General features: G+C 52.1%; 9 protein-coding genes across 9 annotated transcripts; 1 reads left to right on the plus strand and 8 right to left on the minus strand.

Moving 5' to 3' along the window:
* Positions 1 to 254: 254 nt before the first annotated feature.
* On the minus strand, positions 255 to 1,569 carry P168DRAFT_288189 (uncharacterized protein). The gene has a single exon (XM_024836733.1). It carries the CDS (start codon positions 1,448 to 1,450, stop codon positions 641 to 643), a length of 810 nt encoding a protein of 269 aa, XP_024694836.1. The 5' UTR covers positions 1,451 to 1,569; the 3' UTR covers positions 255 to 640.
* A 549-nt stretch (positions 1,570 to 2,118) lies between these two features.
* P168DRAFT_248943 (dolichyl-phosphate beta-glucosyltransferase) lies at positions 2,119 to 3,855 on the minus strand. The gene is made up of 3 exons (XM_024834145.1): positions 3,430 to 3,855; positions 2,538 to 3,356; positions 2,119 to 2,484 (listed from the first exon to the last, which is right to left on the minus strand). The coding sequence occupies exons 1-3, from the start codon at positions 3,547 to 3,549 to the stop codon at positions 2,140 to 2,142; spliced, it is 1,284 nt and encodes a 427-aa protein (XP_024694837.1). The 5' UTR covers positions 3,550 to 3,855; the 3' UTR covers positions 2,119 to 2,139.
* P168DRAFT_106646 (uncharacterized protein) lies at positions 3,416 to 4,043 on the minus strand. Its single transcript, XM_024832534.1, has one exon. The coding sequence runs from the start codon at positions 3,887 to 3,889 to the stop codon at positions 3,575 to 3,577; it is 315 nt and encodes a 104-aa protein (XP_024694838.1). The 5' UTR covers positions 3,890 to 4,043; the 3' UTR covers positions 3,416 to 3,574.
* Positions 4,044 to 4,612: 569 nt separating this feature from the next.
* P168DRAFT_295442 (uncharacterized protein) lies at positions 4,613 to 7,081 on the minus strand (the record flags this gene model as incomplete). Its single annotated transcript, XM_024838041.1, has 3 exons — positions 4,613 to 4,762; positions 4,822 to 6,937; positions 7,041 to 7,081. The coding sequence occupies 3 exons, from the start codon at positions 7,079 to 7,081 to the stop codon at positions 4,613 to 4,615; spliced, it is 2,307 nt and encodes a 768-aa protein (XP_024694839.1).
* Positions 7,082 to 10,057: 2,976 nt separating this feature from the next.
* acoC (aconitase family protein) lies at positions 10,058 to 12,835 on the minus strand (the record flags this gene model as incomplete). The annotated part of the gene is made up of 7 exons (XM_024834877.1): positions 10,058 to 10,413; positions 10,508 to 10,685; positions 10,740 to 11,059; positions 11,108 to 11,648; positions 11,709 to 12,068; positions 12,147 to 12,329; positions 12,401 to 12,835. 7 exons carry the CDS (start codon positions 12,833 to 12,835, stop codon positions 10,058 to 10,060), a joined length of 2,373 nt encoding a protein of 790 aa, XP_024694840.1.
* An 877-nt stretch (positions 12,836 to 13,712) lies between these two features.
* Positions 13,713 to 15,453, minus strand: P168DRAFT_107071 (C3HC4 finger protein). The gene is made up of 2 exons (XM_024832535.1): positions 15,143 to 15,453; positions 13,713 to 15,089 (listed from the first exon to the last, which is right to left on the minus strand). The coding sequence occupies exons 1-2, from the start codon at positions 15,255 to 15,257 to the stop codon at positions 14,017 to 14,019; spliced, it is 1,188 nt and encodes a 395-aa protein (XP_024694841.1). The 5' UTR covers positions 15,258 to 15,453; the 3' UTR covers positions 13,713 to 14,016.
* Positions 15,454 to 17,102: 1,649 nt separating this feature from the next.
* Positions 17,103 to 18,352, plus strand: P168DRAFT_107258 (putative NUDIX family hydrolase). Its single transcript, XM_024832537.1, has 3 exons — positions 17,103 to 17,122; positions 17,212 to 17,713; positions 17,796 to 18,352. The coding sequence occupies exons 2-3, from the start codon at positions 17,318 to 17,320 to the stop codon at positions 18,306 to 18,308; spliced, it is 909 nt and encodes a 302-aa protein (XP_024694842.1). The 5' UTR covers positions 17,103 to 17,122; positions 17,212 to 17,317; the 3' UTR covers positions 18,309 to 18,352.
* A 78-nt stretch (positions 18,353 to 18,430) lies between these two features.
* Positions 18,431 to 19,977, minus strand: P168DRAFT_107244 (MutT/nudix family protein). Its single transcript, XM_024832536.1, has 5 exons — positions 19,906 to 19,977; positions 19,709 to 19,837; positions 19,488 to 19,580; positions 18,872 to 19,112; positions 18,431 to 18,705 (listed from the first exon to the last, which is right to left on the minus strand). Exons 2-5 carry the CDS (start codon positions 19,757 to 19,759, stop codon positions 18,467 to 18,469), a joined length of 624 nt encoding a protein of 207 aa, XP_024694843.1. The 5' UTR covers positions 19,760 to 19,837; positions 19,906 to 19,977; the 3' UTR covers positions 18,431 to 18,466.
* Positions 19,978 to 20,688: 711 nt separating this feature from the next.
* On the minus strand, positions 20,689 to 22,260 carry P168DRAFT_288199 (HAD family hydrolase). Its single transcript, XM_024836734.1, has 2 exons — positions 21,848 to 22,260; positions 20,689 to 21,772 (listed from the first exon to the last, which is right to left on the minus strand). The coding sequence occupies exons 1-2, from the start codon at positions 21,854 to 21,856 to the stop codon at positions 21,047 to 21,049; spliced, it is 735 nt and encodes a 244-aa protein (XP_024694844.1). The 5' UTR covers positions 21,857 to 22,260; the 3' UTR covers positions 20,689 to 21,046.
* Between the last annotated feature and the right edge of the window lie 628 nt (positions 22,261 to 22,888).

Consider the following 22,888-nt stretch of genomic DNA (forward strand, 5'->3'; position numbering starts at 1 on the left):
GATCACAAGACAGCGGATGATGACGTTATGCCGGATGGATAACGTGCACAATTGGATTACTCGTCCAGCAATCCGGATTATTTCCTGATTTGTTCTGATATTTTTCTTATTCGATCGATAATGGTCGTGGTGGATGGTAGTCGAAGTTTATACTGTATGGTTTTCAATAGAGCTATGACAGTTCATACATCATCAATACGATGGTAGATAGCTCTTTGGATTCGTTTGCACATACATCGCTCATTAATCGTTGATTATCATTAGAAGTACTATATAGTATTAAGTGCCTGTAACAGGACTTCTCGCACAGTCAAACAAAACACCCAGAAATATAGCGGACCGTCCATAGGCAGGCATCACAACGTTTCTGGGCATATCTGACCATTAACGTCATCCTGCATCCGTAGACAGCCAATCACTCCAAGACATCAAAGTGAGGAGTCATCACGCAGGTCGATGCATCGGGAACGTTTTCACAGAGTGGAGGGGGGCATTGCAATGGGAGTGGAGGTATAAAGCAGGGTATGAAACAGGGATATAAACCAGACATATAGATGGGGGTATAGGTCAGGTAGAGGGGAATCAGAACAGCGACACAAGACAAGAAACCAAGCCAAACAAAAACAAGAAGTAGAAAAAATCATAACGAACACCCCATCTGCACATTATCCATAACATGCCGATGAACAGCCGGCAGCGCACAAACCTGCAAATCCATCCCCAGCGCCGCGAACAACCTCGCCAGATACAACACGCCCCTCGCAGAAAGATCCCTGCCCCCCACAGCCGCAGAAGGAAAATAAGAGCGTGGCTCCAGATAAAGCAGCACGGACGACCAGCGGGGCAGCTTCTCCGCAAGCATGCGAGCCGCACGGTCATAGTCGCGGAGTCGACGCTTAGGCACGCCCGTCTGGGCATGGACGAAGAAGCAGACCTCGAAGCCGACGCTGCGGATGCGTCGACGGGCGGTGTCGCTCAGGGTATCGAGGAAGGCGCCTAAGCGGTCGAGGTTGAACGAGTTGAGGAAGAAGAGCGTGTGGTCTGAGTAGAGCAGGTCTTCGACCTCGTCGTGGATCTGGCGGTTGACGGAGAGGAGGGCGCGGACTTGGCCTTCTTCGCCGACCCAGCTGGGACACATGGAGAGGGCGCGGTAGCGGCCTCTTGCCGTGAAGGCGTTGGTGCCGCGGTCGTTGACCACTATTAAGGGTTTGTCGATGTTGTAGTCGTTGGGGATGGCGAGGGCGTAGTTGTAGATGATTTGGCGGAGTTCGAGGGGGAGGGCCAGGAGGGGGAATTGGGCCTCTTGCTTTGGCTCTCGCTTTGGCTTTGGAGGGCGTGTTTGAGGGGTTGGTAGGTAGGGGATTGCCCTTGAACGACTACATGATATAGGTGGTAGAGGAGAGATGTTCTTGCGATGTGAATGTGATAGACGACACATGGTCTGCGCCATACTTGTAGAATAAGAACCAGTCTATACACGGATGAAGCAGCCAACTGATAATACAGGATATCTGACAGAGTATCTATCAGAAAATTCAAGAAAGACGAAAGACCTATATAAGAAAATTCTTCTTTCAACCAACATACTATGACTATTAATCAAATGAACAGGGAAAAAAAAAAAAAAAAAAAAAAAAAAAAAAGAAAAAAAAAACCTGAACCACAATCAGACCACTAACAGGATCGGCATCGGCCTCGGCATCGGTATCCCTTTCTTCACGCTATTCTTAGTGTCAGAAATGGATCTCGTCAAGCCGAACCGAACCATTCATTCTTCAATCTCTTCGGCTGGAATCCGTTCTTGTCACCCTATTCCTCAAGGGAACCGAGCATGAATGATTAGAAACTTCGTTTACCTTACTATAATAGATAATACGGTCCGTTCCTGACAACTTCAATCGAACCTCGGCTCGTCAAGCGGACCTATCCAGGACAGACACAACACGCTGGACAGACGTGTCAGGCGCAAATTCATCAGATAACCCAACCCACAGTGGGTCTACATGCCGTTGGTTTGAAAGACCTGGACTTCGTTCGCCACTGGTTAATTGTAGTTAATTGGTTGTTGGTTGATAATAGTAAAAAAAAAATTGAACAAAAAATTGGAAAAAAAAGTGGATTCACTGTAGTATACTACAATCAATTCAACCGATAAATCCCCAACGACCAAGCAGCCCGAAGCACCGCCAGTCCCCACGCCATGCCGATACTGTCACGGAGCACATTCAACTTGCTCCCTCCCACCTCGCGCCACCCGACGGGTACTTCGGCGACGGGAATGCGCGCGAACTCCGCTAGCATGAGCATCTCGACGTCGAAGATCCACCCCTCGGAGTGCATGTATGGGATGATGTAAGGGAGTGATGATCGGGTGAATAGCTTGAATCCGCACTGCGTGTCTTGCACTGTGGCGGTCTTGGGCGGTGTCATGAGCCATAGGATTAGGTGGAAGGAGTGCATTAGGAAATTTCGGATTTTCGAGCGCTGTCATACTGTTAAAAAAGAAGAAAGGGAGAAAACAGGACCGATAAACATACCTTGACAACAGCTTCGCTTCCAACCATATGCGCCCGTGATCCCACCGCCAGCCCACGTCCCGCGGGGTCTTCGATCGCCCGACAGGCCGTCACCAGTTTCCCCAAATCCTCAAAGTTACTAGCCCCGTCCGCATCCGCAAACACCACATACTGGCCGCGAACGTGTCTCATGCCGTGCGTCACCGCGCCGCCCTTCCCGCGGTTCTGCGCCAAGGTCACCACGCGAATCGTCCCCGGCGGGATGTGCACGCCTTCCTGGGTGCCCGGGGTCCAGGGGCCCGCATATCCCTTAGGATGCAACGACAGCTGATGGTCGCGGGCGAACGAAAACGCCATCTCCTCCGTCTTGTCCTTGGATCCGTCCGACACGATGATAATCTCCCACCCCTTATCCGCCCACGCCGACGCCGCCCCATTGACCGCGTGGCCGTTGATCGCGTGTCCATTCTCCGCAGGCTTCCGTTGTCGCGTAGCGCTGCGTGTCGTGCGCTTGGCGCTGCCGTTCGCTGAAGCGGATGCAGCGGCGGTGGCAGCCAGAGTACCGTACATGCGCTCGAGATAGTTCACCGCTTCTTCGAGCATACCGCCCAGCCGGTCCTCTTCGTTGTAGGCCGGGACCACCAAGGACATGAAGACCTCGGCCGGTTCCATGTCTGTGTGGGCGGGTTTCCGGCTCGAGGGCTTACCCTGGGCATCCTGCCAGCAGGGAAGCTGTTCCGGTTTGGTGATGGAACCGTCTTTGGAGAGGGTGCGGTAGGTTTTCTCCTCGGGGAGGGGTTCGCGCGGGATGGGGGCGACGATGTAGAGGGTGACGTAGAACTGTAGTAGACAAGTAGAATGCGGTCAGTAGGTTGTAAATCATTTGGCGAGCGTTGAGAATGGCAATTGGTACCAAAACGAGGAACCCCAGCAGCGTTGCAGCGATCGTCGCGAGGAGAATCTGTGGGGGGACATTCGCCAGGATCTCAGCGCAGTGCACGCAGACCCCCGTCCATGATTCCCCAGCCATCATTGGGACAAGCCCGTAATTGCGTGGGTCACGAAAGAGGTAGGTAATCGAGTAGAAAGTGGTGGTCGTGAAGGCGATGACTGTCTATCGCTGAGGGGGGTTGAGAGCCAGGAAGCTCGATAAGTGGAACCGACGATCCGTACTTGGCCAGCCATGCGATACGGAACGTCTTGCTTCTACAAGCAGTGAGGGAAGAGGAGGAACAATTACACAGCAAGGTGAAAGACAAAAGGAGGTTCAAGAAGGAGATCGAGATCGGACGGACATGATTAATTGATGGTCGGGGTGAATGATGATCGGGAAGAGGACTGGGCGGCGGTGGAGTCCAAGGCGGAGGTTCCATTTCAGGGCAACGCAACGCAACCCTTTCCCTTCTCTGCTAAAAGCGGATGCTCCTCCGCCTGTCGCCAGTTGTCCTTTTCCCCATGTTGCACCTAACCAATATGTATGTGTATGAAACGCCGGATAGAATGGTAGCGCTATCATATAGGTTTATGGATTTCTAGTTTTTTATTATTACTTTGTTGTTCTGTTATCCTGTCTAATCATCCAACTCATTGGTTCTATATATCCCATATGTACATCGTAGCCACCAATAACCATGGTTCGTTCTTTTTTACAAATTTCTGCTCCCCTTATATATAATGACCGTACTGTACATAGAATCCCGGAGGATGCCCAAAGCCTGTACCGGATGGAAAATGACCCTAGCACGATAACCATCGAAGGTACCGCGCAGGTCTCGCTCCAGGCGCAAGGAAGCTAGACTGGTCGTGCAGTGCTCGCATAGATCGAGGACTGAGTACCTCTTCGGTTCAATTGCTTGGCCGAATACCTCATGCTTGCATCAGACGGTAAACAGAGGCTGTCTCCAGGTCGAATGGTCATCGTGCCGCGCGGTGGTAAACCACAGTGATGGACCGGCGCGTTTCCTGTCGGAAATCAATAGCTATGCAAAGTACAATAAGACCAAGCCCTTCCAAGACCCGGTGGGGTTCCTGAGAGATCAGGAAGCATCCAAATGACGCAACACCGCTCCATTGGGCAGCGAACCACGAAACGATACTCAAGCATCGTGTAGGGTGACCTCCGGGCCCTTCGGCGGGCTTGTTATCTGGAGCGGATCATGGGACTCGGCCAGCTTCTCCAGCGCACAGGCAAAAGGCGTTGCGGAGAACACGTGCGCATTCGGGTCGTACGTGAACCAGCGATTGAACTGGACATTCGTTAGTGGGTTAACGTTTGAGCGATGCGTACTGAGGCAAAAGAACTCACCGTGGCAAGGCGTACGCCTAGCCAAAGACATCGATAGGTCCTGGACATCCCCGTAGACGGCCGTTCGACGTTGCGACCGTCATCTTCCGTGGGCGAGCCCACAAAGAACGCAGGTGGGTAGAAAGTCTGGCTCCAGAGCTGGCCGCGCATCAGAAAATCCTCGGGGAGCCATCGGGTGTCCTCTGAGATGGGAAACTCGGGTTGTTCGACCAAGGCCATATCGACCCACGGGCGGACCATCGTGTTGAGGAAAGTAACAATTCGCTCCCAAGGGACCATGGCTTCCACGTGCTTCATGCCGTTCGTGGTGAGAGCCAGGCACCAGAGGAAGGCCAAAGAGCTGTGAACGGCGGGGAAGATGTTCTTGTCGCCAAGCTGATCAAGAAAGACGGACAAGGTCTTGAACGCAAGACAGGAGCCGTAGAATATGAGAGGCAGGGGACTTTGTAAATTCTCAAGTGCTGTCAGATCGGCTTCAATCTGCTGGACATCCTGGACAGGCGTCCAATTTTCGGCAGCGGACATGTACGCCGCCTCAAGCGATCTCGGATGTTGCGCCGCATGGTGGAATTCTGCAGAGAGGAGGCTGTCCGTGCCGGAGTATTGGAGCATGGAGGCGATATTGGCGGAGGTCATGTGGACGCCCTGCATCTTGAACGCGGAGCCAACCCGGCCTAGGTGTTTGTCCAACACTGACAAGAACTCTTTTGCCGAGGCGGCAAATTGGGCGGCGGTGCCTCCAGTAAAGAGACGGCCGTGCGCAGCCACAAAGGAGATGGCCGCCATGTGATGGGGATTTGCTCGGGGTCCCTTGAGGATCGGGTTGAACAGCAGGAGGATGCTCTCCCGGGTGCCCGCGAAGGAACGCACGCTGACCAATGACCGGGTGTAGTAGAAAAGCTGCTGCACGATGTCGGGACGCGCCAGCACGGCAAGGTGATGTTGAATCCGTCCGACGTCGGGATTTCGGTTGGCCGCCTGGTTGTACCAGTTCCGGGCGACCCCCGCCCACACTTCCCGGTCGCGCAGATCGACCTCTTCGACGGCCATGCGGTATCGCGACAGATCTCCGAGGCACTCGATCCACGTCTCCTCGAAGGCGGGGACGGTCTCCATCAGCAGGGTCATCATGGAATAGGCCAGATAAATGAAAGTTAGCATGTGATCAAGTGAACCGGGGAGTCGGTGTCGTAAAAGTTCGAGGAAGGCATGGATGCCGTAGCGCCACATTCGAGCCGGCATGGCGTATTTCTCGGACAGTCGCGTCAGGACGGGGCTCGCGGACGGGTGCTGGGAGGCCATGAAGAAGTCGTGGTGCTCCTGGAGCAGGGTGCGGTGTAACGAGATCAAGGTCTGCCACTGCTGGTGGGAGAGTTCGCTGTTCGATTCGGACTGCTCTTTGTCGATTTCGATGCACTTCTTCTCCACCATGACCAGGCCGGCGTAGATTCCGCGAACCTCATTGATCAATTGCTCTTCTGTTATAGGATGAGTGTCTGGCTGCAGGAAAGTACCATGTGATGCTGTACCTCCGGCTACCGCAGAGAGTCCTCCAGCGGGTTTCTGCTCAAAACTCAATCCTCGCGCCGACTCCTGTCCATAGCTGAGTCTCTCCGTGGTACCACCACGCGACCCTCTCGGCCGCGACGCGGCGTGTCGCTGTTTGGTCGTGGGGGTGGGCGCCGCCACCGGTCCCTCGGTCGACGCGGGGCTAGATTGCACGGGCCGGGGGTGCAGGCGGGAACGCTCGCCGTCACTACCAGTCATTTCGTCGGCGGATTCGGCGGACAGTCGAAATTGACGGGGTTCACTGCCGACGGGACTGGCTCTTCCCGCTCGGTTTTCGGCGGCTAGCCGACTGACCGAATGGGCCAGACGGGGAGTGGAGCGTCTGGGTAGTGGCTCCCATGCTTGGCGCGGCCCGTGGAAGGTGCTGGGGGACACACTGCCGGGGCCGTAGTCGCCAGGAGCATCTAAACTGTGGCTGTCGTGCGCCGGCCCCGCCGACGGGGGCCTCTGGTTCGAAAACGAGGCGCTGGCCGAATGAATGGCCCTGTTGGTGGTTGCGGAGCCCACTAGGGATCCATCGTCTGACACCCACGGGGGGATGGATTTCCTGCGCACGCGTCAGAAGAGTGCATCGAGCCGGAGTGGGCAACCGTTGCCCGAAGATCGATGTTCACGACCGGACAGAGCTCTACACGAGCCGTACAACTTACCTGGAAAGTCCGGGGTGCTCACCACTCTCGGGGGAGCCCATGGACGGCGAATCCACACGATCGGAATCGAGGGCGCGAGTCCTGGAAACCCCCCGGTATGGAATTGGCAGAGATCCCCGATCTTCATAATTTCCGTCACTCATCGTACTGGGTGCCAATGTCCGTAACACGTCATCTGGGTAAGACAATTAGCTCAGGCCCACACCATGAAGATAGATCGGACACGACGGAGAGACAGGCAACGATGGAAAGGAGAGCCAATGCAGAACAGAAAAGAGTGGAAATAGTACAGCGCACAAACTACACACAAGACATTTGAAGTTGGAGGGATGTCAATATACAATTGAACCACGACGTCCAGGAGGCTTAATAAACCGTTGGAGCCAGCAGCATCACCGTCCAACCAGAATCCGGCTATCCCGCAGTGCTTGAACCGAGTAGACTATCAAGACATGAAAACCACAAAATAACGCAGTTATCAACTAGAACTGACATGGACGGTGAGTCACGATGACACAAGACTTACGCGGGATGATGAGGAATTTATAAGACCAGAAGAGAGCCAAGCCAATGCCAATAGCGAGATTAGGCAACTTGCTGCCTAGACGATGAACGAGTCAACCCGAAGCGACCAGGTCAATATCCGCCACCACGGTCAGGCAGGGGATGATACGACAGATTGGATGCCACGGGGTCCACAGGGAGAAGCAAAGGAGAAGAACAGAAGAAGTCAAAGAAGCAATAGCAGGAGTAGTAACCACAGGAGTCTTATTGTTTGGATGGTGAGGCGGAGAAAGATAACGAGGCAGATGAGGGGTGATGTTACCCGTAATGCGGTAATCTTACGTGGATTATGCACACTGAAAGGAGGGAATTCCGGGGGTGCTGGTAATTAATACGAATAATACATCGCCATCTGATTCGATCGGCATGGAAGGAGTTGGCCTGATCCATCAGGTTGCCTTGTCCTTGTCTTCTTTCTTTCTCCACTCTTGATCATTGGAATCTTCCACATGAATCAATTGCATCTTCTGGAGAAAAAAGAAGAAAAGAAAAGGAAAAGAACACATCCCTGGTTCCGATCACGAACGATCAACGCGTCTCATTGGAAGATCGAGCCTGATCGATCAGTCCATACATACACCTCAGCTATATATATTAGACCCCGATGGCTAGATCAAGATTTCAAACATGCCATTGAAAAGCACCCTACTTTACCACACTCATATTCTGATACAGTCTCCTGACCTTGTCATCCACAGGTTGACTTCAACTGACTGGACTAATCGGCCTCTACTCACCTGAATAGGAATATTGACAAGACCGCCCTAGTGGCGTTCAGACCGTCGGATTCCCTCCCATGCTTCAAACTGTACGACCAAGATCTGGCAATCTGTTCTCGAATTTATCTCCTTACAGGTCATGTGGTCCACGAAGTAAAATCGGACATCCCGTTCTGGAAATAGTCTGGCCACGATCCACCTATAAGCCGAGCTGCCTGAACGGTTGAGGGATGTTGCCTGCATCGTTGACCCTTGCTATGGCTATGCGCGTTGGTGTCTTCTTTCTTCTTTCTTTCACCCTTCAACCTTTTGATTTGTTTATGGTCAATCTTTGAGAACGTTGAATCCGCCTCATCACAGATTGACATGCGCCAAGTCAGGCAATCAACGCCTAGGTCATTCACAAGGCGTGCCTCAAGATAGCCGAGAACACATCCGTATCCACAGCTCCCTGCAATGGAAGGGTGGAAGGTGGAAGGGTCCCCGATAGTCTGTTTACCCTTGCGTCGACCCCACCCCTACCCTCAAAGCTTGATCAGGTATTATCACCTCAGGGCTGTATCGAGTCATGTGCAAGATCAACCTATCTCATAGGTTGATCATCAGCAAGGCTGTCTTTTCCTGGCTTGCTTATTCCCTTCAGCCGCGGTGAGGGTGCCTGATGTGATTTGCATAGTATGGATGAATGATCGGATAGGGTAAATCGTATATAGGCGCATTAGAGCAGCAAGGCTTAGATTGTTTTCCAGCCTTATCCTACAATGATACTACGTATAGAACTGATAGTAAAAATTAGCAGTGCTGTCAGTATGCTACTCTTACTCAGTCTATACAATATTGAAGCGAATACCAAAGCTCGGATAATATCCTAGACGACGCATAACAATACACCCTATACGCAATACGAGGTCCATCACCCAGCCGGCCAAACCTAAACACACCCCGCAAGTGCCCAAACTGCGCACTGATATCCATTCCATAGTCAATACGAGAGACTATGATGTTAGCGTGCAGACCAAGTCAGTACTCTGAGCTGTCAGTATCTTCTCACTGTCTATTACCTAGTAGTGTCCAATTGATGCATTATCTTTAATGTTGGGTATATCAGTCAGATTAAGCCCTATACCAATCGTTGGTCAACTGTTGGGCGTAGCAGTCATGACTTAACCCCACATACCTAGATACAATAATGCTGCAAAGTTTACTACCTGACTACAAAAGAGATCAATCATACCACTCTTGGTCTTTGTAAGTAACCCTATATCCAGTACGACAAATACATTCGGTACGCCGTTGGAGACCTGAGGTCTGTATCCAACCGACTACAGTCTACACCGCACCCAGCCTCATCTAGTCTGTCATACGTCATACGTCATGCATGCTCAACATTGGCTACGGATCCTTGGAAGTACCATATTCGAGCATGGGTATGCTTATATGTGTGACAGGGCTCTGACTACTATGCAGACTCAAGGCAGCGCCTGACCGTGGCGTGGCTTTGGCACCAACGACCCAGGAAGACCCGGTGGTATTGTGAGCCTCTTGCCTAGATTTAGTGAAACAATAGGCTACAAGTTGGCACGATAAATGTATGGGTTTTTAGCACAGCAGACTACGCCTCACCCTCGAGCACATCCATCATCAATCACCACTGAAAACCAAGCGTAGCAGCACGAGCAGCACCAACTTGTATCACACCCATGTCCCTACCACCCAAATTCTTCGACGAAGCTATCACCACTCCAAGCCAGCAGCACCACCAGATTGAACCACCTTAGCCCTATCCCTCCCCCCCAAACCCCTCTCCACAGCCATAACCTCAAACAGCCTCTTCCCGAATCTCCGAAAAGCAGAAGCAACACCCCCATGCTCAAACAGCGCTTTCTCCATGCGACTAAGCCGGAACGCGAAGTTGCGTCCACCAACGCTGAAAACATTAGTCACAAAGTCAATGGAAATGTCGCGTCCGTCGAGCGCAACGTCGTAGAATGATTCATCTTGCAGGACGATGCCCAGGAGTCCTAGGTTGGGCATGTTGCGTTGGAAGATGAACGTAAAGGATTTGGCGATTATGCATTGGATGCCGGTGCCTGTTTATATTTGTGAGATAGAGTGATTGTGAGTACTAAATGATGTTTTGTACTGTGTATGGATTGTCTGGGTTTTGTCTGGGGGGTGACATACCCAGTAAAGCCATAACGGCCTGTTCACGCGACGACCCGCACCCAAATGCCTGGCCTGCAACCACGATGTTGAAACCCTGTCTGGCGCGGTGGCGAAAGTCTGGGTGTGTGTATTGGAGACAGTGTTGTCCGCTGGCTTCGTTGGTATTCATGTCCATGAGGAATTCCGCTGGTGCTAGCTGTAGTCATGATTTTCTTAGTAGTTGGCTCGGGGAGACATGTGAGGTACGTACGGCGTCTGTGTCGATGAAGTCGCCCAGTCTTTGGATTCTTCCTGTAAGTGTCTGCGTTGTAAACGTAGCATTGTGTGTTATGCCTCCTGTTGAGACTGTCTGACTGCTTTCCAGAGAAAGAGGTGTCTCCAAGTGCTGGGAGTCAGACCCATTCGGCTCGACGTATACGACGCTGTTTACCGAGCTTGCTGCCCTAAAACGTCTCAAAGATTCCCATCGCTGCGTGTCAATAGCACTAAGTAGATCATGAGGATCACGCAGCTTCATTCCAAAAGACGAAGCAGCAACGGTAGCAGCCGAGCTTAGATGCCCAATTGACCCTCCATGCCCATCAGTCAATCATCCTAAAACATCCAAGAAACACTCACCCCTTCCCATCCTGTTCTCAAAATTCCTATTTTGTGACGACAACCAAACTTCCCCCGGGCCCGCCTGATCAGCCGACATCCCCACGCAGTAACTACATCCCGGAACGCCGATCTCGAATCCGGCATCCTCGTACAGCTCAATAAGGCCCAATTCACGAAGCCGACGCAGGATGGGCATTGACCCTGGAACGACCTTTCTTTTGCCCTTGCGGACTGGTTTGAGACCCTGCAAGAAGCCCTGTTCGAGAACCAAGGCTGCTAGGATGAGATCCTCCTCGGTCGTGGTGCAAGCGCCGATGAAGCACCCGTCTAGTTCCATGTCTTCGTGGTCAGCGACGGGGACGACATCGTCCGGTCGAGGATACCGGGATAGAAAAGAGCGGACTTCGCCAAGGTCGATTTCGCATGTCTCGGCGTAGTGCGCGTCTTCGTCGGGCTTGAGATAGACGCTGTCTTGTTTGTGGCGCGGGAGCCGTCGACCCTGAACGAAAGCGTGGGTTTCTTCATCGGGGACGAACAGTCCTGTGATACCGCCGAATTCCTGGCCTTATGCATTAGCAGAGACAATCCATGACACAGAACCTATGATAGTAATATATACCGCTGTCATATTACAGATAGCAAACCGGGCATCCGACGACAAGTATTTCACTCCAGGGCCGGTGAACTCCACTATTCTCTCCGATGCAACGGTGTTTCTCTTCAGCTGTTGCAGAATGTATAATATCACGTCTTTGCCCCCGATGCCGGGCCTCGGAGACCCCACGAGACGGATACTGACGGATTCAGGAACCTTGAACCAGGTCTCTCCTGTGACAAGGGGCAGCGTGACATCTGCAGCTCCGAGACCAATAGCTAGACAGCCGAGTGCCCCGGACGAACAAGTGTGTGAGTCTGAGCCGACGACGAGCATCCCGGGTTGTGCTCTTTCGCGGTAGAATTCGGTGTGCAGGATTGTATACTGCGCTGATCAACACGACGTAATACATCGCTATATATAGAGAGCGATAGATAGATAGAAGGTAAAAATGATACTCACATTCATCCCCTGATAATCCGTCATCTTAAAAACCCGCCTCGCCCTCTCACTCGCATCAATCAACGCCCGCACCTTAGGAAGTGCATTAAAACGAGGATCCACGACATGGTCCCCCACCAGCCAAAAGCGATCATTGCGAAATATCCCGGGCTGGCCTAAACGCGTGTACGTTGTCTCCATGCCCTAGAGCACAAAAAAAGGTCACTCAACCAGACCATACACGACAGGAAAAGAAAAGAACACAGCTGACGTACCGCCCACGAAGCCTCCGACGCAATAACCCAATCAACATCAACACAGATAAGCTCTCCCGGAGCGACGCACCCCCTGCGCTGGATATCATGCACGGCGAAGATTTTCTCAGAGAGGGTCATTGCGCGCTGACCACGCGGTCGAGACGAGAGGGGGGTAAGAGGGGATTTGGACCTGTCTGCGGAGTTGAGAGATTCCAGCCATGCGGACGCGAGGAATTGGATCTCGGACTGCTGTTCCGGGGTTAACTCATCTGTAGTGGAGAGACCTAAACCACCTAGCTCTGGGGACTGGGTGCAGATGGCGAGGACGTCGGTTAGTGTGGTTGCTTCTCGGGGGTGGCCTTTTGTTTGGAGGCTTTCGCTGGTCTGTTGGAGGTGGTGGAGAAGGTTGTTTTGCGGGTGTGGGTTGCTGAGGGATTCTCCTGTGGAGATCATTGTGTGAGATGTTTATCTGTATCATGCTGTTGTATGGCGAGAAAATCATGCAGACTTACTTTCTACCTGGCTGAACCGCACACCTCTCACCTGGTCGAGGACATCGAGCAACTGCTCAACGCTGGACGTTGGTGCCGGTGACATTTTCCTCACGGCGCGTTGACTCTCTATAACCCTATATTTTCGACTCGTGAGGTATCTCCCCGAGTTATTGTAACGGCGAGAGAAACTTTGCTTGAGTGTGGACAAAAATATATCTAGGTAGTACCTATATAAAATAGATGGAGGGGCAAACCCGGTTACGGCCCGGAAACGGGCTCTCGTTTATCTCCAGTATGAAGAGAGGCTCCCCCATATCAGTCTGAGCCCACGCGATGAAGTTAGACGCATCGTATGGTATAATGTCTGAGGTGTCAGCATATTGAAATGTCGCGCGCTTATATATCGAGCTCTACAGAGAGTCCAATCACCCGCGAGCAGACAGTCTCGCTGTACTTGAACAGGAGAAGCTGTAAACAGCAGTAGTCTTCAGTCGACATCACACGAATCATATTAGAGGTATATGCGCTTCACAATCTAAGTGAAAACAAAACTAAGCTGACATGAATGTACATCGCTGTGTTATTGCCCAACACCACTGATAGATGCAGGTAGCGCGCAGGACGGATATGAGGCTGGTACTGGCAATGATCGCATGTGCAACGAAACACGGATGGAAGGAATAACGCGCAGAATCTAGCCGGTAGATCGTAGTTGGAGATGATAACATAAGACCGGAGCCCGTAACGTCGAAATCGTGAGTCGAAACTGGAAGGGTGAGAGGAAACTGCTTGATGTCTGGTATTATTAGTTACCAGATTCGAAACTACAAATATGTTTAGAAAGATCTGTCAATAAATTGCGAGCCAGATCAACATACCGTGTATTTCACTGGACCCTGGCACCTCTGCAAGGCGGATATGAGGCTGGTACTGGCACTGATCATTATGTGCACGATACCCAGATCAGAAAGCATAAGCGCAAGATCTAGCCAGTAGATCGTAGTTGAAGATAGTAGAAACAGACCGGAACCCGTGGCGTTGAAATCACGAGTGAACCGGAAGGCTGAGAGGAAATACTCGGTTGCTGGAGTATTATTATCAGGAGAGGTAGATTCGAAACTGTAAAGATGGTCAGCAAGATTACTCAATACCTCCAAGCCAGATATATACCTTGTATTTCACCGGTCCCCGGCACACAGGGCACAGGGCCTTGCTCTTAGGACGAGTCCGGTCCGCTCCGGACGGCATATGCTGCTCCGCACACCAACGACACAAGATGGCATGGCCGCAAGGCAGCATCACCGTGTCGACCAGCTGGCTCATACAGATCTTGCATTCCATGTTGACCGTCAGGTCGTCCGTTTCCTTGGGCTCCGGACGACCGTCATTCTTGCTATCCAGACTTTTGGGTAAAGGAGACTGGCCGTTAATGTCGAGGGTCTCGTAGCGGCGTTGGCTCTGTGCGATGGCCTCATGGTAGAGTCGAATCTCGTTGGATTGAACGCGAGCCATGTGCAATTGCCGTGCCAGCTCTAGTCGGTCACGGTCGTCTGGGGGAATCCACGGGTGGGATCGATGTACGGTGGGACCGGGCTGGCGATCGCTGGAAGGCTGAGGAGGAGTGGATTGGTGCGCGTTGTTCGCGGGAGCGGGGCGAGTCTGACGGTGTCCGTTGACGCCATTGCGGCCTGAAGGCTGTCGAGTAGAGCCGACCGGCCCCACGCTAGATGACGATCGGTGATGCCTTCTCATCCCCACACCCCCTCCTACCTGCGGGTAAGGGGCACTGTTGCGATGCCGAAATGGCGGCTGTGAATAGTTTACAGAGGGTCGTACCCGTGATAGATGCTGCTGGAGCACCTGTGGGATCTGTTGCTGGTTGGGAACTGCTTGGACGGGCGGGAACTGTGATCCCGTGGGGTTTACGTTCGGGGTTGGCTGTACTAGTGGAGGGTATACCCAGCCCATGAGATTGTACGGCGGGGGGTTCAGTTGATTCATCGCGTAGGCCGATCTCGGGTTGGGATTCAAAGGTGGTGGTTGCTGGTAGCCTGAGGCTTGTGTTGGATTCCAATTTTCCAGTGCCGCACGTGAATGCATCTGTTGCTGCATGGAGTCGGGAGAAGGCAGTTGGGAAGATTGTTCGTTCTGAACAGGCAAGTCAACTGTGTTGGTGTCAGATGCGAGTTGAAACATGTTGCTTCCCATCGCTTCTGTTCACTGTTAGTGACTCGTTTGGAAATACCCCTACAAGACGAATTCTTACCAGGTTGTCCCATGTTGGGCCCGAAAAGATTGGGCGGCAAGTCGAAAGACATGCCCTGCATCGGTATACCTAGATAGGGATCCGTGACAGGACCTTGCCCAGACCCCGTGTTCATCCTGGTCTGGTTCAGTGCAACGAAGAAAATGGGCAGATGGCGACGGAATGCACTCCCGTTCTGGATAGTTTGCAAATTTCCCCTTATAGTATCAATACTATTAGAATACGCGTGAGTTGGAGGATATGGCGACGTGTGGGATAGAAGAGATGGAGCGAAGCGTGAGGTTTAAAAAGTCTCAAGAGTAGTTAGCACGCGGGTTAGCGAAGTGCTGCGAGCAAATAGATGCGTTGGTGTTGCTAGGGTTGCGGATCCTCTGGTGACCTATGTCACAGACAAAAGAGCTAGTGAGTGTGACTAGTGACAGAGCGAGCAGAATAAGGAACCGGAGGACGAAAACAGGAACACCACTGTCAAACATATAAGGTGTCCGTAATGACCGCAAAGGTCAGCCTAGCGGATAAGGCAGTGACTCAATGATGATGGAAGACAACCAGTATCCAAACACAGAGAACCGCGATAATTTTCTGATATCACGAGGCCACTTGAGACCCCCCCCCCAAAGTTATTCGCGAGGCTCGCGTGCGAGCAGCAGATCGAACTCAGATGGAGACAGCCGATAGCATGGTTATGAATGCGAGTGAAACAGGAAGATGTAGAATCCCAGGCAAGCATGATTTATCGCTGGGGTAGTAGAGCCTCACGGGCTGACATGAAGCGAATCAGCAATATGTCTTATTACAGGCTTTGGGCAACAGATCAGACGGGATGCGGAATCAAGTCGTCACCGAGCATGCGCAGCCGGGCAAAAGCAAGACTGGATCCCAGGGATAGCAGGTAGAGGCGCTGGCTAGAATCCAGAACCCAACACATCAACTGGCGGCTACCAACAGGGGACTGAAGTCATGATGAGGCCTCTCTTTTTGGAGGCCGAGGTTCCCGAGCACTGAGTCAAGTGTATGGCCCTGAGAGAGGTGGGATTCGAGCAAGAGAGCGAGAACCGGATCAGCAGCGGGCACGGGAAGTTAGGGGACGTTCGCGAATCGGCCGTATTTGCGGTGGACCCCGAAAGTTCCAACCAAATTTCCAGCAATGTGGAATAGATGAACGGGACGAGTCAGAGAAATGAGGCGCGATGGTGATATCGAGGGACTCAGTCGGACTGGATGCTGGGACAGCGTTGGTACTAGTAGTAGTGACTGGCGATGGGGCGATGAAATTGGCCCACCACTTCCCTCCTCCAACGACAGCTCGATCGCCGGGAGATGGTGTCGGGAGTGGGATATGAGAAGCAGTCTCTGTTGACCTATGAGAGAGAACAAAGGAAAGAATGGAGTAGGATTGCCCAGAATTTAGTTGGTTGTTAGTTCGTGAGTCCTTGACATGGAGAAGTTGCTTCCAACCAATGACGCCAACGGTCAGCCGTGGTCAAGTCTCAGTCACACGGAGGACTTTTGCCTTGGTTTTTAATTATGATTATGGTTATTATATGATGATGACCATTACTTGTGTTATTTTTCTACTATATCTTTCCTTAGGGAACGCATAAGAACAATTAATGGAAAGGGAGAACGTAGGTATCTCCGACCCATACGGATCGAATTATCACCACAAGACATCGAGAGTGATCGAGTCGTCAATACTTGATAGAGAAAAGAGAGATCAAAGATGTATATAATTCCACAAAATAATCGAAATCAAATAGACATCGAATAGAAACCTCACAAAACCGATAACATCCAAGTCAGCCAACCGCACACCAGGCTGACCCGGTGGTTCAGACCCCTTGGAGCAACAAGAGGAGACAGAATCAGGTCATGATGATAAAGACCAGGGCTAGACCGGGATCAGGTCAGAAAAATATAATTTATCTTTCCTTTATCATCTTGTCACAGGCCAGCTAAACACAGTACTAATTTAGGCAGGTAGCAGCACCTTCTAACCACACTAACTGCGTTCAGTAAAATGCAATTTCATAAGTTCGCATGACTAATCCTACTAATCCTCCGCAAAGAACTATGACGTTATTCAAGTCGAGGTCCTGCTCAAACAACAAAGTCCCATATCTCCTCTACAGCTCTGATCAATCAAATGATCAACCAAGATTGATCTCCTAATTCATGATCCCTCGGAAGTTATTACAGTCCTTCTCGCCCGTCTTCTCCACCCTCCGACCGCGACCCCGCCCCATGTCGAGCTTCACCATCAGCGCCGAAGGAGGCCCAGCACCGATCCCCGTGCGCAGCGTCCTAGATCTCACCAAAGATGACCTCCTGCGCTTTCCCGCGTTCAACATATGGCTGTCCACATTGCGGCGATCTCTGGATCGACAGCGGAATCCCGCCCACGAGTTCCACAAGGATCCGTATGTCTTGCGCGGCATTGATATCCAGGCGGTGGACGTCTTCGGCGGGGGACGGTTGGGGTTCGTTAAGTTGAAGTCGGTGGTTTCGACGGAGGGCGGGGAGACGCTTCCGGGGAGTGTCTTTCTGCGTGGGGGGAGTGTGGGCATGCTGGTATGGTTTAGCCTATCCTTTTCGGAGTTGTCTTTCCCACAATACGCGTGAAAGATCATGCTGACTTTCCTCTTGTAATCAGCTCCTCCTCCAACCAGACGATGTGCCCCCCTCCGCAGAGGACGAAAAACGCGCCATCCTCACAGTCCAACCGCGCATCCCAGCAGGATCGCTCGCATTCTCCGAGATCCCGGCCGGGATGCTCGACGACAGCGGGTCGTTCGCCGGCGGGGCGGCGAAGGAAATTCAAGAAGAGACGGGCCTGACGATACCCCAGAGCGAGCTCATCGACATGACATCGCTTGCGTTGCAGTCGGTACCAGCACACGAAGACGACGAGATGCTCCAGAAAGCCGTGTATCCGTCGGCGGGCGGAAGCGACGAGTTCATTCCGCTGTTCCTGTGCCAGAAGCGGATGCCGCGGGCGGATATAGAGGGGTTGCAGGGGCGGTTGACGGGCCTCAGGCAGCATGGGGAGAAGATCACGTTAAAGGTGGTGCCGTTGAGGGATTTATGGAGGGAGGGGTTGCGGGATGGGAAGACGTTGGCCGCTTGGGCGTTGTACAGGGGTTTGAGGGAGGAGGGGAAATTATGAACTCTCTCTCTCTTTTGTCTCTCTTTCTCTCTCTTTTTCTTTTCCCACGGCCGCTTTGGGTCTGTAATAATAGAACGGTCAAATAGAATAGGGGGTGTCATTGTGTATGGACGCTAATGTGATCTATAGACATGTAATGGAACGGAGGGGCCGGTTTACTAGAGCTTCAGTCTCTTTGCCAGCTCAATGCCCTCGGCTATCGTGCCCACGCGGGCATCGATGGCGTACCCCTCGTCCTCGAGCTTCTTCATCTCGTCAAAAAGCGACGTGAGCGGGACCGTGAAGCACTCGATGAACTCGTTGTCTTCGAGCTGCGGCTTCGGGTCCTGGTTCTCAGGCAGGGACATGTCGACTCGTACGTGGACCATGTTCAGGCTGGTGTTACAGAAGCCGGGGTCTGCAGTAGGACTAGAAGTAAGCAGTTGTTTCGATGATTCGCCCAGGGCTAGGGTAATGGCCAGCCACGATAATCCGGGTGGGAGACACGGGAGATCGATGTGTTGGGAGGGGTTGAACCAAAGGAGGGAATATAGAAGATGAAAGATGAAAGAAAAAAAACCTACCATTGTACATCACACTGCTGGTCTGCTCAGCGACACCCACGTACCCCGTCTCCTCCTTGAGTTCGCGAACTGCGCATTCTTCAACCGTCTCTCCTGCATCGATCAGACCCGCAGGGACCTCAATGACCACCTTATCGATGGGAGGACGGTATTGCTTCTGCAAGAGGAGCTCTGGACCGGTCGAATGATTCAAGATGGTCACGATGCCAACGCCATCGATCTCACAGTTGGCGGGCCGGGTCTACCGAGAGAGAGAGAAGTCGGTCAGTGTGTGGTCATAACCGGATAACGAACAGACTGGAATTCTTTGTTTGCCTATGCCAACAAGAAGGCGGGGGAAGGGGGCTTGGTGTTGCTCTGAGAATTTGGTTCCTCGGGTGGTTGCCTCGTCACATTGGGCTCTTGGGCAGAGAGTCGAGCCTAGACCTTTATCGTCCGTTGTTCTGTATCTTCTTTTCCATTTTCCTTTTTTTCCACCCTCCCCGGGCTTCCGTTTTGATACTACTGTGTTTTGACTCTCTTCCCCCCCCCCCCCCCCCACCCATGGCGTCCAATCACATCATGTGACGGGCGGTAAACCAAAGCAAATATAGAGGAGAAAGAGACACTTTCTTACCTTTCGCTCCGCCGACTCCCACGTCCTCTCCACTCCATTGGGGTCACAGTAAGTGGTCTTGATCAACCTAGCCCATCTAGCTTCGCTGGGGTCCTACCAACATACCACATCGCATTAGTCCGCAAGTAACGATATCGTCGGGCGATAACACCCTGCGAGAGATACGAGCTCCTCGCACACGCAAAACGGACAAAGGAGGGTGCGCCTTAAAGCCAGCTTACCAATGGGCCCCTGGAGATGACCTTTGACTGGGCGTATTTTGGCGTCGACATGGTTAAAATCCCGTTACGATAACGGCTTGATTATCAAGCTGGGGATGAGACGAAGGGAGTTGAGTTGAATTATAAGAACTGGGAATAGGAATGTCAGTCATTGAATAAGTATTAAGCTTGATAGCTTGAATTTGGTAGCAACATACTGGAGTATTAAGGATGCGACGCCCTGTAGCTTAACACCGGTGACGTACAAGGACAGAACCACGTTGGCCAGACGAGGGGCAGCGGAGGGGTGGAGCTTGGCTAGCACCGCAGGGCTAGCCCTAATCAGATTGCAGCACGTACCAGGCTGGCAGGCAGGAAGCCTGGAATCATGTCTATATCTTCCTGTTGCTCGCATTAGAGACCTGCAGACAACAGACAGGTCAAATGAATAAGGCAACGAATAGAGATGAAGGTTCATTACCGAGACCGCAGATAAATACGGTTCCGCTATGTATCGGGTCACAAGGAACTCCACCCCCTGCTAAATGAAGCAGTTGACTTGAAATTATACGATGAAACCGAAACCTTCTTGGAGACAAATAGACAGGACAAAGAAATAGAATCCAGGGAAACAAACATGCAGGCTCCTATGCCACGTAGCACACCTGTGGTCTCTTTTCTGAGACATGGATATGTACTACTATGCCGGCGCATACGGGCGGCTTTCTAACTCTAGTGGGTATGCAAACAAACCATCAGTGCATATTTAACGTCAGTGAATGAAAAAGAGAAAAAGTGAAAAAGTGACAGCTAATTGATTAAATAAATGATCACTGGCATTCATTCTATACAACCCATCTCAATTAGTATGACATGTTAGACCAATGGGCCATAGCGCTACAAGGAACGATGTGGGGCGTCGGGCCGTGCTGGATTAGACACAGCACGGCGGCGGCGTTATCCGTCTACTAGCCGCGAAAAACTGGGGAACAGAGGAATGGATCTCAGAGAGTTTTTGTATTTTCTATGGATTATACTCAGGTTCAGATCTGACCATATCTGTCTTTCTGATAGGTCCTGTCTATGATAGAAAATTGTGTAGTAATGCATGCATGTGTCCCGACCATCGAAGGAAGTGCCTGGGAACAAAGAAATGAAAAGATGTCGAGGGATTATCGTCGCATGACGCCCAGGTCCCCAAACGGACGGGTGGGAATCAGCGCGAAAGGGCTCTCCGTCTGACTTGGGGGTCTGATTCGGGATATTATGCTAGGCTGGAAAAGAAACTCCTTCGTGGTGGATGCGTTCGCTGTCGTGACTTCGTGTGGATCAGAGGGAAGGGAGGGGGCGAGATAGCGTTCAAGCGGCCTCGATCTCGGCGAGGCACTTGGGGAACTCGCTCCAGTCTTTCATGATGACCTTCGCGCCCAGCTGCTCCAAGTATTGTGCCATTTCGATCTTCTTCTGATCGCCGTTGTAGCTGCCGACGTAGCCGATGACGGGGATACCAGCACGGATGGCGCTCAAAGCACCGGACTTGCTATCCTCCACAGCAACCGTCTCCTCGGCCGTCTTATTGCACACCTTGAGGGAGTGGATGTAGATGGCGGGGTCGGGCTTCGAGGTGGGCGTAGGGAGCGAGGTGGCGGCGCTGAAGACACGGTCGGGCTTGAAGAATTTGTCCTGTCCGACCTTCTTGATGGAGGCCTGGACACGACGGAGAGCGGACGAGGACACCACCGCAATATCGTACTTGCCCTCATCATAGATCTTCTGGAGTTCTTCGCTGGCACCGACACAAGGCTGCGCCTTCGCATCGAGCTTGGCGATGACCTTATCCTCCTCTTTCTTCACGTACCCCTCCAGCTCGTCCGCGGCCAGCTCGAACTTGTACTTGGCCTGGAGAGAGATCATCATGCCACGGAAGTTCTGGCCCACGAAATCCTGGATGAGCTGATCGCCGGTGTAGCGGTCGGGAATGTTGTGCTTCTCGAGGATCTCATTGGCAAGATCGGCGCAAGCCTCGAAGGCCAACTCTTCCGAGAGGACCAGAGTGTTGTCGCAATCGAAGAAGATCTCGGTGATCTGCGGGGTGCGTCGTTAGTAAGCTCTGGTGGGGTCTGCGATATTCATGGGATGATCGGAGACTCGTATACTCACTTTAGGCATGATGGCGGAGTTCTGACTTTGAATTGGAGGGATGGAAATAAAAGTTCCCAAGTAAGGCGGGATGAAGTGTGAAGGGAGTGGAAGTGGGGGTTTTGGTGACAAGGGTGGTTGTTGAGGAAAGGGAACAACAAAATCGTATAGACTTGAAAGAAAATCAAAGGATCACACGTTCCTTAAGTAGCTTGAGTGATAGGTAGTTAGGGAAGTGACCAAAATGGGAAAAGGGGACAATGACGCTGCAGGTGGATACCCCGGTGAATCAATGGTAAAGGTATCTTAACTTCCAAGACAATTAGAGGGATTTGACCAGGCGGGGGCCTGAGGTCATTATCGTGACGTTTGCGACTGGGCGTCTAGCGGGAGGAAAGCCAGGCGCAAAACTCCCGGGCGTGTCGGGGGTCTCGGGGGCTTCGGCGGGGGCTCAGGCTGCGGCCACGCTAGGGAGACCGACCATTAGGCCTATCATAATACAACTAGCCCCCCCACTGCCACACTAGACAAGAAATCTACCCACCCCATAGTACATTCTAGTTGGAACTTTCAACTTCGAAAGTCACGTTGTTGACAACAAAAACGGTTATGAATACTGTCTATCATTGCAGATTCATCATTTTCTGGAGTAATCGCTCTTCGACCTACTCCCCTCGGATATAGAGAGTCAGCAGGGAAGTGGGGGTTCTCCTTGGTTTTCTTTTTGTCGCTGGGCTAGCGACATACTCTTACTGTACGGAGTGCAGGGTAGGTTTCTTGGTAGGTATTCAACATAGGGCCGAGCATTCCATATGAGACTGATTGCCTGGGCACGCCGCTAGCCATGACCCCCGTCCAAATTAGTAAACCTGCATCACCAGCAGGTCACCAGGGTTGTTCATGCGGGATTTGCTGCCATTGGATACTGCAGCATCAAACTCTCGGAAGGTTGAAGTAAACAGGCTACAGATTCTGTCTCATAGGAACAGTTCTGGCCACCGGTTGGACATATCCGGAGTACAGTCCTCCTTGTTCCGTTATATATCCGGGTAGGACATTATC

Source organism: Aspergillus campestris, assembly GCF_002847485.1.
Source record: "Aspergillus campestris IBT 28561 chromosome Unknown P168scaffold_3, whole genome shotgun sequence".
In the NCBI taxonomy this organism is placed as follows: domain Eukaryota; kingdom Fungi; phylum Ascomycota; class Eurotiomycetes; order Eurotiales; family Aspergillaceae; genus Aspergillus; species Aspergillus campestris.

Coding starts and splice junctions, on each gene's coding strand:
- P168DRAFT_288189 (XM_024836733.1), bottom strand. CDS start 1,450: ATGGCGCAGACCATGTGTCGTCTATCACATTCACATCGCAAGAACATC.
- P168DRAFT_248943 (XM_024834145.1), bottom strand. CDS start 3,549: ATGATGGCTGGGGAATCATGGACGGGGGTCTGCGTGCACTGCGCTGAG. Junction 3,357..3,429: donor TGCTGGGGTTCCTCGTTTTG/GTACCAATTGCC, acceptor TGTCTACTACAG/TTCTACGTCACCCTCTACAT. Junction 2,485..2,537: donor GAAGCGAAGCTGTTGTCAAG/GTATGTTTATCG, acceptor ACAGTATGACAG/CGCTCGAAAATCCGAAATTT.
- P168DRAFT_106646 (XM_024832534.1), bottom strand. CDS start 3,889: ATGGAACCTCCGCCTTGGACTCCACCGCCGCCCAGTCCTCTTCCCGAT.
- P168DRAFT_107071 (XM_024832535.1), bottom strand. CDS start 15,257: ATGAACACGGGGTCTGGGCAAGGTCCTGTCACGGATCCCTATCTAGGT. Junction 15,090..15,142: donor GCCCAACATGGGACAACCTG/GTAAGAATTCGT, acceptor AACAGTGAACAG/AAGCGATGGGAAGCAACATG.
- P168DRAFT_107258 (XM_024832537.1), top strand. CDS start 17,318: ATGATCCCTCGGAAGTTATTACAGTCCTTCTCGCCCGTCTTCTCCACC. Junction 17,714..17,795: donor GGGGGAGTGTGGGCATGCTG/GTATGGTTTAGC, acceptor TCTTGTAATCAG/CTCCTCCTCCAACCAGACGA.
- P168DRAFT_107244 (XM_024832536.1), bottom strand. CDS start 19,759: ATGTCGACGCCAAAATACGCCCAGTCAAAGGTCATCTCCAGGGGCCCA. Junction 19,113..19,487: donor GGGAGTCGGCGGAGCGAAAG/GTAAGAAAGTGT, acceptor CTCTCTCGGTAG/ACCCGGCCCGCCAACTGTGA. Junction 18,706..18,871: donor CAGCAGTGTGATGTACAATG/GTAGGTTTTTTT, acceptor GTCCTACTGCAG/ACCCCGGCTTCTGTAACACC.